This window comes from Aptenodytes patagonicus, chromosome 24, assembly GCF_965638725.1.
Source record: "Aptenodytes patagonicus chromosome 24, bAptPat1.pri.cur, whole genome shotgun sequence".
Lineage (NCBI taxonomy): Eukaryota > Metazoa > Chordata > Aves > Sphenisciformes > Spheniscidae > Aptenodytes > Aptenodytes patagonicus.
Window position 1 is genome coordinate 4,110,967 of NC_134972.1, and position 17,853 is coordinate 4,128,819.

A 17,853-nucleotide genomic window follows, 5' to 3' on the forward strand; every position below is an offset into this window, starting at 1 on the left:
TGTTCTGGCTGCCCTTAAGAAATCACGCATGGAAAGTTTTATTTACATACATTAAGACAAAATGCCAAGCTTTTCAACAGCACGTAGATTCATTAGCAGAAAAACTGTAGCCTGTGGATTTCTACTGACTTCAGCGGGACTGAGCAGTCTCTTCTGGCAGACACTGATGGTGAATCAGAGGCCTCCTGACAAACTTTAAAGCATGTGGTAAGGCTGACTACTTCCCTGTATACCTTTTTGAAGGTGGTTTGTTTTTTTTTTAAATGCCAGAAGAAACAGTCATGTCTGTAATATAGTTTTGGTAAGGCCACTCTTAAGAAGTTTCCCATGGTGACACGGAAAGAAACAACTCGGACAGCAGCAAAGAAAATGCTATGCATTAAAAAGAAAAGAAAAAAAAAGAGAAAAGTGGTTTGTCTTGAAAATAAACTTAGAGTACTCATTTGTTTTTAGAGCCTCAGGATTCAAATAGGAAATGTGGAGGAAAATCTTTTGTTCTTCAGGGAGAGTCACGGATTGATATTCACGTAAAACCAGCAGTCAGATCTGTGGCAATACCAAATATTGTAAGAGTGATGACATTCTTTCACGTATCAAAACCAGTGTAATAACTGCAACATCTCTCATGTGTATCACCTCAAACTCAGGCAAACTTGCCGAACTGAAAGATGCAAAACACGGTTGTATTAAAACAAAACATACAGTCTTTGATCATCATCCTCTGCTCTTAGTCTGTAACTTCATAAAGCACATGCTCACTTTTTGGAGTAAAATCTTTTCAAGCAGTTAATTTTTTTTTTTTTTAAATCTAACTGCCAAAACATTCTCCGTGCGTCTCTACAGTAAGCCACTGGAAGACCTAAACAGTCATCAAAACAGGCTACAATTTTTTCTTCAACTATGATTATAGGCTACTTGACATTGTCTTTTGGGTTGGCTGGTATATATAGAGCTATGTTATCATTCAGATTTTTTTTCAAGCAACAAATTGAAAACCTTAAAGCTGTATTAAAACTGTCGAGTGTATTGACAGTCAAAAAAGAGCAGAATGAGACACAGAACAAAGTAGAGTACAATGCAACAGTACCTCAAAAAAACCCAAACAAAACCCCAAGAAACAACAAATCCTTCACTTATATGCAGTTCTTCAGAGCATGCACTGAAAACCTTTTTATCTGAGAAGTCGACAAGTACGCGGTCCGGCCACGGGGACAGCTTTGCATCGTTTCAGCAGAGCGCGGTGCAGGCTCTAACCCCAAGTTTCTCCCCACCAGAAGGTTTTGTGGCTCGCCGAGACCGGCTGCCCCCGCCGGCCCCCTCCGACACCCGGGCGCTCTCCCGTTACCTGCCGCGGCACCGCCCGCCGGCCGAAGGGGGGAATAAGGAGGCGCTGGGGGCCGCCGCTTGCCCGAAACCCAGCCGGGTGGGACAGGCGAGCGGGTCCCGTGGGGCGTCACGGAGCCCTGCCCGCCCCGGCCCTCTGCGGCCCGGCTCCGCGCCTCACGGAGACGGCGGGCCGCCGCCCAGCCCAGCCCGGCCCGGCCCGGCCCTGCCCGCAGGTCGGCTCGGCTCGGCTCGGGACGGCCCGGGGCCCACCGCCCCCTCCCGTCCGCCCTCCGCGGAGGCGGCCCCGGGGGCCGCGCCGCCGCCGCAGCGCCGGCACCAAACATGGCGGCCGCGGCCCCTTTAAGCCCGGGCGGGCCGGTGCCGCCGCGGCCGCCCCCGCCGCCCGCCAGCGCGGCCGCCCGCCGCCCTTACCTTCAGTCTGTTCCATTCTAACTGCCCCCGCCGCGTCCACCCAGCCCAGCGGAGACAAAGGCCGGCGGCGGGGGCGGCGGCGGCGGCGGGCTTCCCCGCCTCCTCCCGCAGCAGCAGGCCGCGACGGAGCCCCGGCCTCGATTTCCGCGCCCCCGCCGCTGGCGCCGGGCTCCGCCCCGGGAGGCCGCCCGCCCCCCCACCGCCCGCTCCCGGCCGGTGCGGCCAAGGGGAGGCGCTCGGCGGGGCGCGGGCGGGCGCGGGCGACCGCTGGCGGCGGGGGAAGGCGGCGCTCCGTGCCGCTCTGCCCGGGTCCCGGCCCCGCTTGCGCGCCCTCCGCCTCCGCCCCCGCCCCCCCCCCCCGCCGCCGCGCACCGCGCAGGCGCGCGCGCACGCGCCGCCACAGCCCCCCGCGCCCCATTGGCCGCCCGGGCGGCGCCCGCCGCGAGGCACGACGGGGGATGTAGTCCGGCGGGCCGGGCCCGGGGCGCGGGCGGGGGCCGAGGCGGGCGGGCGCCGCCGCGGCGGTCAGCGCGGTCGTCAACCCGCTCTAAGTCATCAGGCGTTTAAATTCACCGTCCCGCGGGGCGCACGGCGCGTCCCGGGCACAATGAAACCCGCGCCGGCTGCCCCGGTAATCCAGCCGCTGGGACGGGGACGGCGACGGCGCGCTCTTGAGCCATCGCTCCGCGTAGCCCAGCCTGACTGCGGCGTCCGCGAAAAGCTGTGAAGCGTACCGCCTGCTAGCCAAGCACACAATGCGTAAGCCCAGAGAGGTGAAGGTGGCGAGAGGACGGCGGTTCCGGCGGCCCCGGCTGGCCCTGCTGCGCCTACCGGCGCAACGACGGCTGCGGGTTGAGCAGCGAAGACGCCGGCCGGCACCGAGCGCCGGGCACGCGTTCCTGCGAAGCCCAGCGCGTGCCGAGGCGTTACCGACCCGGCTGCGCAGCTGGAGCCGCCCCACCAAACCATGCCGCGCGTTTGCAGCGCTGTTAGGAAGCAGGGACGGCACGGCCGGGATGCGCCGCCCGCGTCTCATTGCAGCCGGGCGGCGCGAGGCCTGGGAAAAAACCAAATTCTGCCGGAGAGATCGTGACGTGCCTTGCAGAGCCCAGGCCTAGCTCCTGAGGTTTGGCGCCTGGGTTGGATCGAGAAAGAAAATGCTGTCATCCTCAGTAGTTTCTGATCCTATTTTGGCTGAAAAAATCGTGCATTGAGATGTTTGCAATTAATTCCCCTCCTCCACAACCCTCAAGTCTTTCTTTTGCGGAAGAGAACACAACTGAAGCGCACACAATAAATCTTTCCTGCAGCAAAAACATTAACATGCAAGAAAAAAAAAAAGGAAAATGGAAAGCAAAAAAAGCACAAGAGAATGGAAAGTAAACAAGATGGGAAGATAAGATGACGTCTGTTACCAGAAAATAAAAAAAAGTCAGACAATAAAACAAGAAGAATTAGGTAGAGAGAGAGACATGACCCAACGTGAAAGAGGAAGCTGAAGAGACACGAGCTTTACGAGTCACTGAGCAACGATTTCCAAATTCACAGCATTTCCCACTGCCCAGAAAGCAGAGGCTCGGAGCCCACAACGAGGAGGCGGGTTTTTTGTCTCGGTGGGGGGGTGTGGGGTGGGAATTGCCGTAATAAATTGAATTTAAAAAGCGATTCTCCTCCTCCTTAAACACAATAAGGCACCAAAAATGAAGGTGACCTAGAAGAGGCTTTCTCTCTCTCTCCTCCTCCCTTCTGCAAATTCTAAATGCCTAATATTAAGCATTAAGGTTAATATTAATATACAGGGGGTCCCGACGTTCCCGCAGCTGAAGCAGTCAAGGGATGAGAATCTATTTGCTTTCCAGCTCCTTTTGACACTAATGAACGTTCTGACAGGAGTTACGGTTCTTCCTCCATTCTTCTCCTGTTCGGTTTTCTTTTGCGTTACTTTTTCCTGCTCCTGATAGTTTTTACCAGAAACGATCTGTCGGTTGGGAAACTACGGGCAGAGCTAAAGCTGAACGCGGGCGAGGGAAGCGCCGCCACAGCAGCTTCACCTTTCCCGGCCCCCGAGGAAGGCTGCGTGATCCGTGCGGGGAAACGTACAACGCCGCTTTGCTTGCCCCGCGCAGGGACTACAAGATATAACCAGCTACCAGAAGCACACCCAGCCGCAGTAATTCGCCACCCCTGCCGGGACCACCGCGCGGCTGCGCTGATGAACCTCCGGGTACCCGACCCCAGCCCTCGGACAAGCGCTTCCGTTGCTCTGCAGGCACTCGGGACCCCGACTCCGCACTTCCAGCTCCAGGAGATCATCGCACGCTGATCAAGCCAGCGAGCGACCGCAGCTCCATCAGTAACAGGCCCCAGCGTTCCTTATACGCCACACACTTGCGTGCTTTACAATAACCCCGAAGACATAGGCGAGAGAAAACAATATTCTTGGACAATCAAAGAGGTGCTGTGTTCTCCCTGAAGGATGTTCCCCTTTAAATGCAGCGCGCTAATCGCTTCCAGAAGCTGTGCCCCACATCGTGCTGCCTGTGTGTTTCGGAACGGTTCAGAACCGATGCCTGTTCCCAGACAAAGGCTCTGTGCCCGGTGCCGTTCCCAAAAAGAAGGGGTGGCATTGCTAAGGGGGCTCCGAACGGCTCCGAACAGCAGCGCGGAAGCTGCAGCTCTCTAACAGGGCTTTAAGCAGGCAGCGTCGAGGGGGGGCTCTGACCCCTCACCGCTTTAGTGACTTTCCCACAGGCCCAGCGCTTAACACAGCGAGGGAGCAGCCATGTATCAGTCCTCGTTGAAACAGGAGCGCCTAGCCCTCGTTCCTGCAGGAAAAACTCTTGAAGACATAATCTAAACATGTTTAAGTCACAGTTTTGAACACCGTGAAAACTAGAAGGTAAATAAGCACATCCAACCGACTCTGGTCTGCACTGTCTCAGGAGCCATCTCACAAATTCACATTGAAATACATCCCTGGGGAGACAAAAATCAGCGTTTCCAAGTTCTTGAAAGCTGGAGCGCTGGTACGGTAACGCAGATCCCCCACGCTAGCGTGATGAACAAAGGACACCTTCTTGAGCTGGGTTCAGAGGACAGGAGTTTGCGTTTGCCTACTCATCTAGTTTTAATTTCCTATTCTGTCACTTCCTCAAGCAAGAGCCTCTCCCAAGGGAAAAAACAAAACCAAAACAAAACCCTCTCTGCAAACCCGGGGGACGTGGTTTAGCAGGACCAACTCTGGCAGAATAAAGCACACAGGAACTAAATTGTACTATTACATGGTCCGCATTAACAATGCAGAAATGTTTTTGACAATAAAAAAGTATTTGGGTTAATGGTGGGGTGGGGTTTTTTTTTTCAGAATTTAGAGGACTTGGAGACCGGCCCTTTATGGGAAATGTGCTTTCCAACCGATGGAAAACACAGCAATGCGCCGAGAGCTCTGCTGGCAGACCTCGTGAGCTTTCTGTCCCGTTTCTTACCCATCCTTCCCAATTTTATTTTCTACTTTTTTAAATACTGTTCATCTGCTTAGGCACCCATTAGCGAAGCTGCCAAAGGGTTGCAAACCTTTTTCATTGCGGGCAATAAAATGTTCCCCCCCCCCCCCCCCAGTCTCTCAAACACAGAAGACATTTCGAGAGACCAAGTCTCCTGTCACCTACCGAGAACGTTTCCCCAGCTGCCTACGCGTTTCATCAGATCCGCCGACCCGCAGTATTTGTCTCAAACACCTCAGGGCTTGAAACTTCCTTCTGACACCTAATTCCATGCAAAGCTGTTCTCAGGCGGTAACACGCAAAAGGAGACTCTACTCCTACATGCCGCGTCGTCCGCGCAGCTGCTCAGGGTATGTTCTGCTCTATATATAGACACAAACTGCAATCACTTAAACGGGGACCTTTCACGCAAAAGCAAAGTTTTGTTCCATACAAAAAAAACCCAAAGGGATGCTATCAACGTTTCGCTGGACAGTGCGGGCCGCTGAACTACCGGCGGCGGTGTCCCTTTTGAAAACCCTCTAAGGGCGCCAGGCAACGTCCGACGCGGCTGCCGACGAAACGACGCTGGCGAGCGCGTCAACTGCTTAACAGGCTCTCCTACCTTTCGCCGGGCCTCGAGCCAAGGCTTCGCGGGATGCAGCAGGCGCGCGGAGCAGGACCAGAGAGTCCCTTCCGGCCAGGAGCCCGTCTCCGCGCATGGCTCCCGGCTTCTCGCCCGCTCTCCAGGCGCTACCTGAAGAAGAACGAAAAGGCGCGGGTGAAGGCAGGCCACCCGCGGAGCTCCTCCGGCCTCCCTGCCGGGGCGGGAGCGCTGCCGATCCCGGCAGCGCGCCGGGGCAGAAACTAACCAGAAGAACCACGGCGAGTGGGAGAACGGAGGGTCCCCGGGCCCCCACGGGCCGGGGGGGGGGGAGGCCCCGAGGCCCCGAGGCCCGCGCCTGCCCCGTGCACCGGGCCGGGGAGGAGGCCCCGCCGCAGGCCTCACCCCAGGCCTCACCCCAGAGGCCGCCCCGGTCGCTGTCACGGGGCTCCCGTCTCCCCAGGCCGATCCCGAGCGCGACCCCTCCTCACCCTCCCTTACGTCACGCGCAGCCCCACCGCCTCGCGATGGCGTCACGCACCGGCCCGTGACATCACCCTTCAAGGCCCGCCCTCTCGGACGCCGCCGCCGCTGCCGCCCTCGCAGCCAATGAGCGGCCCTTCCTGAGGGCGCCTCGGGTCAAGCCCCGCCCCGCCCCGCTCCCATTGGGTGGCCTCCGGCAGGGCCGCAGTCCTGCCTTCCGATTGGCTCCGGCCGAAGGGGCTGTGACGCAACGCGATGGCGTGACGGAGAGGGAACCACAGAGGGCCGCCCGCCGGGCTAGAGCGCCGCGGGCAGGGCGCGATGGGACAGCCCGGGAGGACTGGGGCCGCGGCCGGGCCCCTGGCGGGGAGCGCGGCCGGCGGTGAGCGGGGCCGGCGGGGCGGGACCGGGGCCGGGGCCGGCCCTGGGGAGGGGCAGCGGGGCCGGGACGGCTGGGACGGCCCAGCCGGGGGGCGGGGAGGGACCAGGGCGCCGGGGCGCGGCCCGGCCGGGGGAGCCTGTGGGGAACCCGCGGGTGCTGGCCCCGGTGCGGCCTCGTCAGCCGGCGGGCCCCGTCCCCCCGCCAGCCCGGGGCGGGCCGTCCCGCCCCGCAGCCCCCGCTCACGCCTCCCCTCGCTCCCACGGCAGCGGCACGGGCGGGAAGGTGATGTGCCAGAGGCCTGGCGGGTCCTGCCAGGGCACGGCGGGCCGCAGCGCTCACCGCCCGCGCCCCGAGGCTCCCCGGCCGCTGGCCCTTGCTGCTGGAGATGAGGGTCCCTCCGCTGTCCACGTCCAGCCAGAGCCGGTGACTCCCGTGGCGCCATGGCCTTCTGCGGCTGCAGCGTGCTCCTCGCGATAGCCAGGCCGAGGTAGGGCGCGGGTTGGTTTCTACGGGTGCTCCGTGCCTCAGCGTCCCTGTTGTTGCTCGCGGTGGGTTGGAGATGGAGCAGGCTGGGGACGATCGCACCTGAGGGAGCAAGGAGGCTCCCTGGCACGCTAACGCTTTTCTTCCGCGATCTATTTAAGGTGACTGGCGCTGTTCCGATGTTTGCCAGCGCACGCGTTGGGTGCGATATCAATGCTTTAAACGAGAGTAACTCTCCAAAAGAGTACCGGGCTAAACATGAGAAGTACAAAGCTTGATTTATGTCTTTCGGCAGTTGTCATAACGCATAGCGGTCTGTGAGCTCTTAGCTCTTTCATAAGTAACAGCTCAAGCTACCTGACCGCTTGCCTCTCCTCAGCGTGCAGCCTGTCTTTTCCAGCTGACGTTGCTGGGGGAGGGACGGGGCAGGAAATACAGAGAACTCTGTTCCAAACGCTTGGTCAGAGGAGAAGGGTCTTTGGCTTTTCTTTGTTTGCAACTGGCAAATTTTAGCCAATGCAGCTGGTAGAAGGGCTTCCTAGGGGCGGCCTGAAGTCTTGAGTTATTCTCCCCCAAGAGAAACGTCGTTGGCATGGGACAAATTCTCAATATTTTGTCCATTGCTGAAGGATCAGAATCTCAGATACTGAGGCAGCCACAAGATCGATTTCACGAGACTAATTTGGCACTAAGAACGCTAATTTGTGTGTAACACCTAGGTACCTTAGCCACAATGCACCATTACTTGCTTAAATACCTCTCCAGTTTCAGAGGCTCCCACCTTCTTGCGCACTCCAAGTCTCCATACTCTCCAGCAGTTGCTTTTGTCCAACTAGTGGATTCTCATTTCAACCGGACTTGCGTGAGAGACTCGGGAAACCAGCCATCGCTGCCCTGCGCGCGGTTGGGCGCTGGCCTACCTCACTCACCAGCTAAAGTTGGGCAAACGTTTCACACGTCCGCCTGCTTGCGTCAGGAGCTCCGAGATGAACCTCCGCCCCACCGAAGTACCGTAAACCAGGGCACTAAGCCTGCTAAAACTCCAACAAAACAAGTCATAGAGACTCCCGTGGGAAAAAAGTCTTTACGCCAAAAAATCGTGGATGAACTGAAACACTATTACAATGGATTCCACTTGCTTTGGATTGACACTAAGGTGGCTGCCAGGATGGTGTGGAGGCTGCTGCATGGTCAGGTCCTCACTAGGAGGGAGAGACGAAGGGTAAGTGCCAGACGTACGAACCCCTTGCTAAAATGATGCATTAAGAGGCTTACTGTAATGAAAGAAGTTTAACCGCTCGGTTTCCGCACTTCTCTGGAACACATACGTTTTTTTGTCGGGTTGAATAATAGTTTCTGCTGTGCTCTTCTCTGTACAGTTGCTGAGAACTTGCGCAGATCTCTTCCGGCTGGTTCCCTTCCTGGTGTTTGTCATTGTCCCCTTCATGGAATTTCTGTTACCTGTATTCTTGAAACTCTTTCCTGAAATGCTGCCCTCGACGTTTGAGACTGAGTCAAAAAAGGTTTGTGTCCTTTCTGAAGAGGTAGACTGTGTCCTCCAGCTCATTAGAACATCTGTACAACTGCATAAAGAGCTGTTGTTTCCTGCCTGCTGCTGTAAATGAGTATCGGCCTCGCACACACGTCTAGGTCAGACATTCCCAGCTTGTTCCTAGACAGGACAGCAGAATTTGAAGACTGCACTGTGATCAGTAGGAAAGTGCACAGCAATTTCATTTTCCACAGTAACCAAAGCCTATTTGCTTTCAGTACTGCAGTCTTACTTCATCTCTTTCCCAGAATCCCCTCCCTTCTGATTTTCAAGTGGAATTTCTAATTATGTTTTATTTCCTAAATGAAGGAAGAAAAGCAGAAAAAGAAACTAAATGCAAAGCTGGAGTTAGCAAAGTTCCTGCAGGAGACCATTGCAGAGATGGCCAAAAGGAACAAAGCAGATACAGGGCAAGGAAAACAATTCTCTTCTTACGTACACCAGGTAAAGGGCTGTGCTGGGGATGACAGCTATCCTACTTACACCAGCTTTAGTGCTGTTGTTTTGGGCAGAGACTATGGGTTTTGTACAAAGTTTGCAGAGAGATTTGACTGCACAGAGCTGTCCTGTCAGTTGTTATTGTTAACTGGATACCCTCTTGCAGCTAATACCCTCCTGACGCTAGCTTTTGACCCCATCTGTCAGAGCTATCTGTACAGACAAGCATTTCCATCCCGGAACAACAGTGAAAGTTTTACCCTCTGAAATCCTTTAAGCTGCCCCTCAAAAACACTGTTTCACTTTGGCCTTTTAACTATGTCATTCTCTTTCCATCGAGAGACGGGAACACCAGTGTGAGAAACAGGAAGGGCTTCTTCCTTAGAGGGGGAAGGGGATTCACAAACTGTGATTCTGTTTTAGTTTGGCTTTTGGCCCTGATGCCTCTGCTTTGTTTAGATTCGTCACACCGGCCACCAGCCCAGTACCCAAGAGATCGTACGCTTCTCCAAGCTGTTTGAGGATGAGCTGACCCTGGAACACTTGGAACGGCCGCAGTTGGTAGCTCTTTGCAAACTGCTTGAGCTGCAGCCCATTGGCACCAACAATCTGCTCCGCTTTCAACTTCTGCTGAGACTCAGAACTATCAAGGCAGATGATGAAGTAAGTTTAAAGTAGCACAGATGTACTGCTTTGGTGAAATGCACGCTTTTCACAATCCCAAGTTCCGCCCTCTGAATCACAGACTGCCTGCTTTACATAAGGCGTGTGTCACTGCCCACGCTCCGTCCTCAGATGTGAAGTTTAATATTGATGGGAGTGGGATTCTCCCCATGAGAGCTTCCAGAGAAAAACAGAATGGGAGTTCACCTTCCTGCGCCCTTGCTGCCTTTGGGGAACCCTAACAAGTGTGGCACTGCAGATACTGTCACTGTTTAGAACACCCTTATATTTTTATTCTGGAGTCATACTAACTTGTAAAAAAGGGAGGTTCCAATTCTGGAATAAATATTTTATGGAAACACCAGATTTTAACCAACTGAACTCAGCATGAGTTTATATTAGTTTATAAAGTGGCTGGATTTATTGAGCCTGGAGAAGGCCAAGGAATAATCTGCTTGCTGTTTTCAACTGCCTAATGGGGTTATTTAGAAAATGGAACCAGACTTGCAGGTGCATAATGAAAGGACAACAGGTAATGGTCATAAGTTGCAGCAAGGGAAATTCCAGCTTGATAAGAAAAGGAAAATAATCGGTGAGTGGGTAAACAGTGGAAAACGGGTTGTCTAGAGGTTGTGAAATCCCCATCCCTAGAGAGGCTCAAAGCATAAATGGAAAAGGCTGAGCAATGTAAAGAAACTTTTAACCCCCTTTTGAACAGGAGGTTGGACTGGGGACCTCCAGAAGTCCCTTCCAGCCTACGCTTCATGATTGTCTTGGAACTGTAATTTGAAATGGTGTTAAGAATCCTATTACGACACAGAGGAAAGACCGGAAAACTTCTTGCTAGTAAGAGGTGGCCAGTTCTGAAAGGCATGTGCAACTAACCACACGTTCAGCTTTAAAGCCTGCAGCCTTGACAATCCTCAGGGTTACCTGTCTTTGGGTGAATTCTCCAAACCTATAGGATCACATGAAAAAGTGAAATTCCCAGTAGCTGGGGGAAAAACAAAATAATCGGGATCAAAGTTTTTCATCCCCTGTAGCTGAAGACTGTCAGCTTTCAAGGACAGAATGAATTATCTACAAAGTCACTTCTGTCTCATCTTTGTATTGGTATGACGTTATGCACATTTACCTAAACAGACATTTCTTGGGCTCAAGGTCATCAAGTACATCGGGGTTTTGGTTTACTCTGTGCCTAGATAGGAACGTTCCTTTTCATTTCAGATGATTGCCAAGGAAGGAGTCAACGGCCTGAGCGTGTCTGAACTGCAGAGCGCATGCAGAGCCAGAGGAATGCGATCACTGGGTCTCTCAGAGGAGCAACTAAAGGAACAGCTCAGACAGGCGAGTACGCTCTGGTCTGGTCTCGTTTGACAAGGTTTCTCCTAGGACAGAACGGCGTGCGGTGTTCAGATAGAGCAGGCACAGTTTCACCAAGAATTCATGCAAGTGTTTCTAGCTGGATCCTCACCTGTGTAGCTGAGCTTTAAGGCATGAAGTATCCAGATCACGTCTTAGACTAAAGAGAAAACCAAGTAGCATCAGGGCCAGCTAGAAGCAAGATGAAGCAGGGGGGCAGAATATGTTTTAAGCTTCTAAAGGAGCCAAGACTTGTAGTAGAGCCAACACTAGTCTTTTATAAGCATTCAAACAGATACAAATAACTGCTGTAGGTGCTGTATTTCAGATAGGCTGTAGATAAGTCAAAGTACTTAGCTTTCACTGTTGGCTGTTTGTCAGTAGAGATATTGGTACCTCACTAGTAGCTGGAAACTTCCTCTCTAGTGTGTATTCCATGTGGTATTCTTAACTCTTCAAAACTATTTCTTCTCATTGTGGTAACTTAAAACTGTATTAGCCAAACTCAAGATAGCTTTAAGATCTTTAAGGACAAAGAGTGCTATATAAAAGTACTGACATAGAGCCAATATGAAATAACTTTTCCTTCTGTTTTCTTCTAACAGTGGCTGGATCTGCATTTAAAAGAGAATGTTCCACCTTCTCTGCTCCTGCTTTCCCGTGCCTTGTACTTAATAGATGTAAAGCCACAATCTGTTCCAGTTCCACAAAATAAGGTGAGCTGTTTGAATAAAACTTTCAGGTTAATAGTTTAACCATTACACATTATAAAAATGAAGCACTGTGACACGAATCTTGTTCTTTGATCCTCCAAGTGGACTGAAGTCATAACTGTACTGAACTATATGTTCTTCCGTAGAGAGATGAAACTGCTGAAATCATGACATCCATTCCTGAAGGTCAAGAGACCCTAGTGGATCCTGCCCCCATTGTACAGGGAAGAAAGGTTAGAAAATAGCAGTCTACAAGTAGGAAAAAGAGTGTGTAGTGCTGTAATCTTTGGGAAGAGCGTGTGAACAAACCTTTCCACAGCCAGACAAAAAACAGCGTTCGACACCATTGCGCAGAGCACGTAAGCAATGTGCATTCTTGCACTGTGTACATGTTTTTGCCTGAAAGCCTCACAGTTGCATAGTCTGACTCAAGAGACGATGAAAGGGTACAGAGATCTGCTGTGGCACATCTTGTCCTGTTGCTGGAAACAGCTGGTTATTCAATACCGTGTTACTGGTTTCCAGCAGAGGAGCACTCACAAGCTTCTAAGTTGCTGTATTCACATAAATACAGAGACTTCAATCCAGGTACATTCACCTCGGAGAAGCCAGTTAAAGGTGACTTGTTTTCAGCTCTCCTAGTGAACTTGGGCTGAGTTGTCCAGGACAAAGGGAGCCAAAATACCTAGAGTAAGAAAGCCAGAGCATATGGTTCTCAGCATAAGGCAGAAGTGAATTCCTTAGATTAGTCCAAGCTGATAAAAGCAGCAACAGAAATTCAAGGAGAATATTGCGTCAACTGCTAGAAATATTTCCAAATAGCTCTGTTAAATTGGGGAAATGATGGAAATGCCGACATAAACATGCATTGCAGGAAGCAGCCTTTTTCAGAAAGGAGAAGGGACTGCACAGGGTCTAGCTAGAGCTTTGTTTTCCGAGAGGGTTCTGTGACTTAAAGCTGCTTTTTCCTTAAAGAATGAAGAATTTGTATCTCAGCCAACAGAGAAATTGCCAGTCTCGGAAGTGTCAGTGAAGCCTCCCCCACGAGAGGTAAGCTTTTCAAAATTCTTAGACTTTCCAAAGGAGATTGTTCTTCACACAACTTACAAACTGTGGAAATTTGTGCTACAAGATGTTGTGAATGTTAAGTTCAAGGAGCGACTGGAGAAGTTGTGGACGAGAACTGCATTGAGGGCTGTTAAATACAAAAATACCACATGTGACTGAGAGACTGCAGTCAAATTGGGGAAGGTAGCAGATTCCCCAAATGTGGGGAATTACCAGCATGCCCTTTCCTTGAACTCCTCCTTAATAATCTGCTTTGGACCACTAGGATAGACGTGCCTTCCGTCAGAACCACCATAGTGTTAAGTGCCATTTTGTATCTGTAAAAGTATTTCTACAGTGACTTGCCTTTTCTTTCGCCCATTTTCGTTCTGTGACTATTTTATTTCAATTTAGCTGCTTATGTATACACCTAGGATGCCCACTTCAGGCAAGTTTGGGAGTCCAGGCTGACTTTCATCGACAGGAGAATGCTCCTTTACCCTGAAGAACTTTGTTCTTAGCCAGCTGTTACTCTCCAGAGCGGCCTCCTGTATTAAATGGGAAGATACCCTCTTCACAAAAGGTTTTGAATTTTAAGCAGCATTTGTATTGGTACTGCCTAAAATCTGCAACTTTCTCTTACACCTAGACTAAAATGGAAGCATCTCAGAGCAGCAAGGCCGGCGCCAACGGAGTCTAGCCTGAAGCCAGCAAGGACTGTCTAACGGGAGGAGAAGAGCTTTCATCTCTGCACCCCCTTAAAAGGGAAGAGTGATTTTCCAGGAGGCTGCTTTGCACAAAAAGGTGTCAGTAGCCCTCAGGGGCCTCTCCGTCTGTTCCAAGCGTGTTAGCAGCTAGGCCGTGCTGAGGCTGTCTGGATGGCACCGGCTTCTCGTTTGTACTGGATCCCCTACCCCCGCCATTTTAACTTATGTTGTAAATATGTTAATAATGATGCTACTGTCTGTGCTGTTACTGACCAGGTGTTTGTGCTCTTAAACCTTAGGAAAGGCAGCTTTTCATTGTCATAAAGGCCTCGGCGCAGAATGAGCTAGGCTGGAAGTCCAGTAAAGCCTGTTCTGCAGTTTGAAATCCTCTGCAGGAACATCCCCACATATCCAGGGCTTGCAGCTTGCCCTGCTGCCGCAGCTCTACAAGCTCAAGCTCTTGATCCTAGTTAGCGTAGTTTAACCAATAACTCGTGCACAGAATGACCCGTGTAGCCATTGTAGTTAACGGTCCCATTTGTACCAAGGAGAATAACCACAGCAAAGGGAGGACCAGCACTCTCAATGGCGTGGGTGAACGTAACCGTTCAGAAAGACTTAGGAACTTGCTGGACAAGAGCAGAGCCGCGAAGAGGACAGCTTCCACTGCGTGAGCGTTTGCATTCATCAGTAAGAGCCGCAGCAGGTGCCAGGTACTGTTACAGAAGGCAGAGCCCTGCATTTTTAGGATCCCGCTGGGTCATGTGAGGTAGCAACCTGGGGACCCACACACATTTCCCAAGTCCGGTGTAAGACTTGGTTAAACCTTATCAGGCTCAGAACTACACATCAGCAAGTGCTCTCAGACTTACTATACTTTACAAAGTGATTCTTCACACACTCCAGTGTTGACTGGTTTTTTGGTAGACTCTGTAGGAGGATACTGAAAAGCTGTTTTTAGCATTTGTTAATTTTTTTACTTTGTCCTACATAAATGCTCAGAAATTACTCACATTATGGATTTTAAATATGTATATTTATACTTACTGTAAAATTAAAGTTAGACTTGGTGCTAAGTAGAATGGAATGTCTTTTCTGGAGGTCAGACAGCCTTTAGAACAATCCGACTCAAAAAAAGCCAGTCATCTCAAGGTCAGGTGTTATCAGACTTGGAACATGTGACTTCAGGCTCTTACTAGCAGCGCAGAAACAGCTTGCAGAAGGCAGCTACCGTTGTCCTGTGTTCTTAGTTCTGTACCTGCACCCCTGCCTTGTTAGTGCAGCCAGTATGCAATGCTGAATATTTGTATTTAATTGGTGGTTAGTAAATGAGAACGAATGTTATTTCAATAAAATAACCCCCTTGCTCAAGTGTCACTCCTGCCTCTGTGTAGCACAGATGAGATGTTGCTGGTAGCCATTACTTTGCTGACTGAGACAGAACAGCCTTTGGCTACTTGTCTGTCTAACAGAAGCCTTGTCTCCTTGATCACACTGACAGTCGCTGTTATCTGAACAGAACTGTGACCTAACATCTGCAGAGCCCGCTTTGTCTAGAAAAGCATTTCACCCCCTGAAGAGCTGAGTACAAATGTTGTTCAGTGCAAGATTTCACTGGTGTTGAGCACTGAGGTTAGTGTGCAGAAGTAAAAGAACACAAGTAATTTCTGTATTGTGGCTAAAGCGTGTAAACAGCGAGATGGAATTCCTGAATTCAAGGTAAGTGGGAAGAGCTATGCAAGGGAAAAGTCTCCCTGTTTTAAAGCACACAAACTGGGCTTGCAGAGCCAGGCTAGTTCACTAAACCGTCTCACAGACAGGAGGCAAGTTCGACTTTTTGATACGGTAAATGGTGGATGAAAAGCTGGACATGAGCCAGCAATGTGCGCTCGCAGCCCAGAAGGCCAATCGTATCCCGGGCTGCATCAAAAGCAGCGTGGCCAGCAGGTCAAGGGAGGGGATTCTGCCCCTCTGCTCTGCTCTGGTGAGACCCCACCTGGAGTACTGCGTCCAGCTCTGGAGCCCTCAGCATAAGAAAGACACGGACCTGTTGGAGCGGGTCCAGAAGAGGGTCACGAAAATGATGAGGGGGATGGAACACCTCTCCTATGAAGAAAGGCTGAGAGAGTTGGGGTTGTTCAGCCTGGAGAGGAGAAGGCTTCGGGGAGACCTTATTGCAGCCTGTCAGTACTTAAAGGGGGCTGATAAGAAAGATGGGGGCAAACTTTTTAGCAGGGCCTGTTGAGAGAGGACAAGGGGGAACAGCTTTAAACTAAAGGGGGGGAGATTGAGACTGGATATAAGGAAGAAATTTTTTACACCGAGGGTGGTGAAGCACTGGCACAGGTTGCCCAGAGAGGTGGTGGACGCCCCATCCCTGGAAACATTCCAGGTCAGGTTGGCCGGGGCTCTGAGCAACCTGATCTAGTTGAAGATGTCCCTGCCCACGGCAGGGGGGTTGGACTAGATGACCTTTAGAGTTCCCTCCCAACCCAAACCATTCTATGATTCTATGAACAAGCTCAGTGTAACTGTGGATAGGATTTCTTGAAGCGCAAAAGAAAAGAAGTGGCAGTGAAATAAGCTTGAGTAAGTTGTTGCTGTGGGGACTCAGACAACTCCAGCCAAGCAGGGCATTCAGGAACTTCGTTATCTTCGCGTCACTTACTGAAGCTGCTGTGTCAATTCAGAAGCCAGAGTAAGCGCGTGTGCTTTCGTGGGTGCAGCGTCAAGAGAAGTAGAAAAGCAGGTACCATTCACCACAGGGTCACTGCCACAGAGCCAGGGTTGGAGGCCTCCCCCGATTTGTTTGCAAACGGTGGTAATACCTAACTGCAGCTCGAGAGCCGTCTCTGTAGGACGGGTGGCTCAGCTAATACTAACGCAATCGGAGGGAATTGATCCCTGTCCCACACTAGCAGATACATACAACAATTCCATTACTATCGACGGGGTTTCCAGCTCTGCCACGCTGCCCCAAACCCCCGTCCTTTGCCAGCGGTCAATAGTTTACATTACTATTACCGCGGGACATGTTTTTCTAGTACGATGTTAAGTAATTAAGTCTACGCGCGAGTCGCACAGATAAACCTCAGCCCGTGCCTTCCCTGAGCTGGAAACCGTCGCTGGCATCGAAGCAGAGGCCGGGCTGCGCCTGGCTCCTCCGGGCTCTGCCAGCTGCACATGCCGGGAGCGGGGCGGCCACCATCGCCCCCGTCCGAGCACGCGTGGGGAGGGCTGGTCCCGCACCGAGCCACGGCCACGGGCCGCCGGTGCGGCCAGTGCCACTTCCCACCGGTAGATAGCAGCACCGCCCAATTCTTGTACCGAAGAGCCCCAAAACGGGCTGCTCGGCGCTAAACCCCCTCGTTTGGGAACACCCCGGCCCGCTGCTGATGCACGGTGCTCGCCCAGCTGCGTCCCCGTGGCCGGTGCATCCTCCCCCCCCGGGCTCTCCCGCAGCAGCGAGCAGGGCTGCCAGCCCATCGCTGGAGAGCTGGGGCTCCGCAGGGCCAGGCCCAGGCCGCGCGTGCCAAACGTAAACCTGCAAAAGCCTTTAAAAATAGATGCAAAACCTTGCACATCCTGCGTGCAGATACTGCCGTCTGCGAAGCCCTTCGGATTTACGCCAGGATCCTGCTCCAGGTATAAGTGATGTTCGGCAACCACTATTAAAAACACTCGGGTCCTGTAAAGACAAGACATACTGGGAACCGCACTGGGATCTCGCTTGCTCTTCCTACTGCTCCCCAGTATCTGGGGCCACCTGAGCCAGCCTGGAGGGGGGACAGCCACGCGTGTAGCTTCCCTCCTCCAGCTCACACCCAGCCAACAGCCCTGCTGGGTTCAAGCTCCAGCTCCCCAAGCAACGCATAAAAGCCACATGTACAAGGCGCGTTGTGAGCCCTTTCTCATTTGAAAGAGCTGGCTGCAGCCCTGTAACAACAGAGCAGCACATGGTCCTTGCACGCAACCCTACAATAACAAGCCGACGTCTGCGTCAGGGAAGGTAAAGTTTGGTTGAGAAACTGTTTTTATTTCCAGGGGCAATTAAGAGCCGCAGGAGGGAGCGTTACCCAGAAACACCCTCTCGACAGAGCTCGTCTGAAGGCACCCATCACGGCTGAGGAATTTCAAATTCCCAGAATCAGCCATTCATTAGCGCAGAGTAATGAAGCG

At 52.2% G+C, this 17,853-nt stretch overlaps 2 protein-coding genes across 8 annotated transcripts in view; one reads left to right on the forward strand and one right to left on the reverse strand.

The window, feature by feature from the left end:
- NSD3 (nuclear receptor binding SET domain protein 3) overlaps nt 1–5,882 on the reverse strand; it is a 51,268-nt gene extending 45,386 nt beyond the window's left edge. For 5 of the 7 annotated variants that reach the window (XM_076358927.1, XM_076358929.1, XM_076358928.1 and 2 more), the window contains exon 1: nt 1,759–1,879. The gene's annotated coding sequence lies outside the window, so the exon portion shown is untranslated. Of the gene's footprint in view, nt 1–1,345; nt 1,430–1,758; nt 1,880–5,865 lie in introns of those variants that run through there. The other 2 variants (XM_076358925.1, XM_076358924.1) reach the window with 2 other exon arrangements.
- Nucleotides 5,883–7,073: 1,191 nt separating this feature from the next.
- On the forward strand, nt 7,074–15,045 carry LETM2 (leucine zipper and EF-hand containing transmembrane protein 2). The gene is made up of 10 exons (XM_076358830.1): nt 7,074–7,196; nt 7,958–8,414; nt 8,572–8,715; nt 9,054–9,188; nt 9,642–9,845; nt 11,073–11,192; nt 11,813–11,923; nt 12,067–12,153; nt 12,896–12,970; nt 13,617–15,045. The coding sequence occupies exons 1-10, from the start codon at nt 7,150–7,152 to the stop codon at nt 13,665–13,667; spliced, it is 1,431 nt and encodes a 476-aa protein (XP_076214945.1). The 5' UTR covers nt 7,074–7,149; the 3' UTR covers nt 13,668–15,045.
- Nucleotides 15,046–17,853: the final 2,808 nt, after the last annotated feature.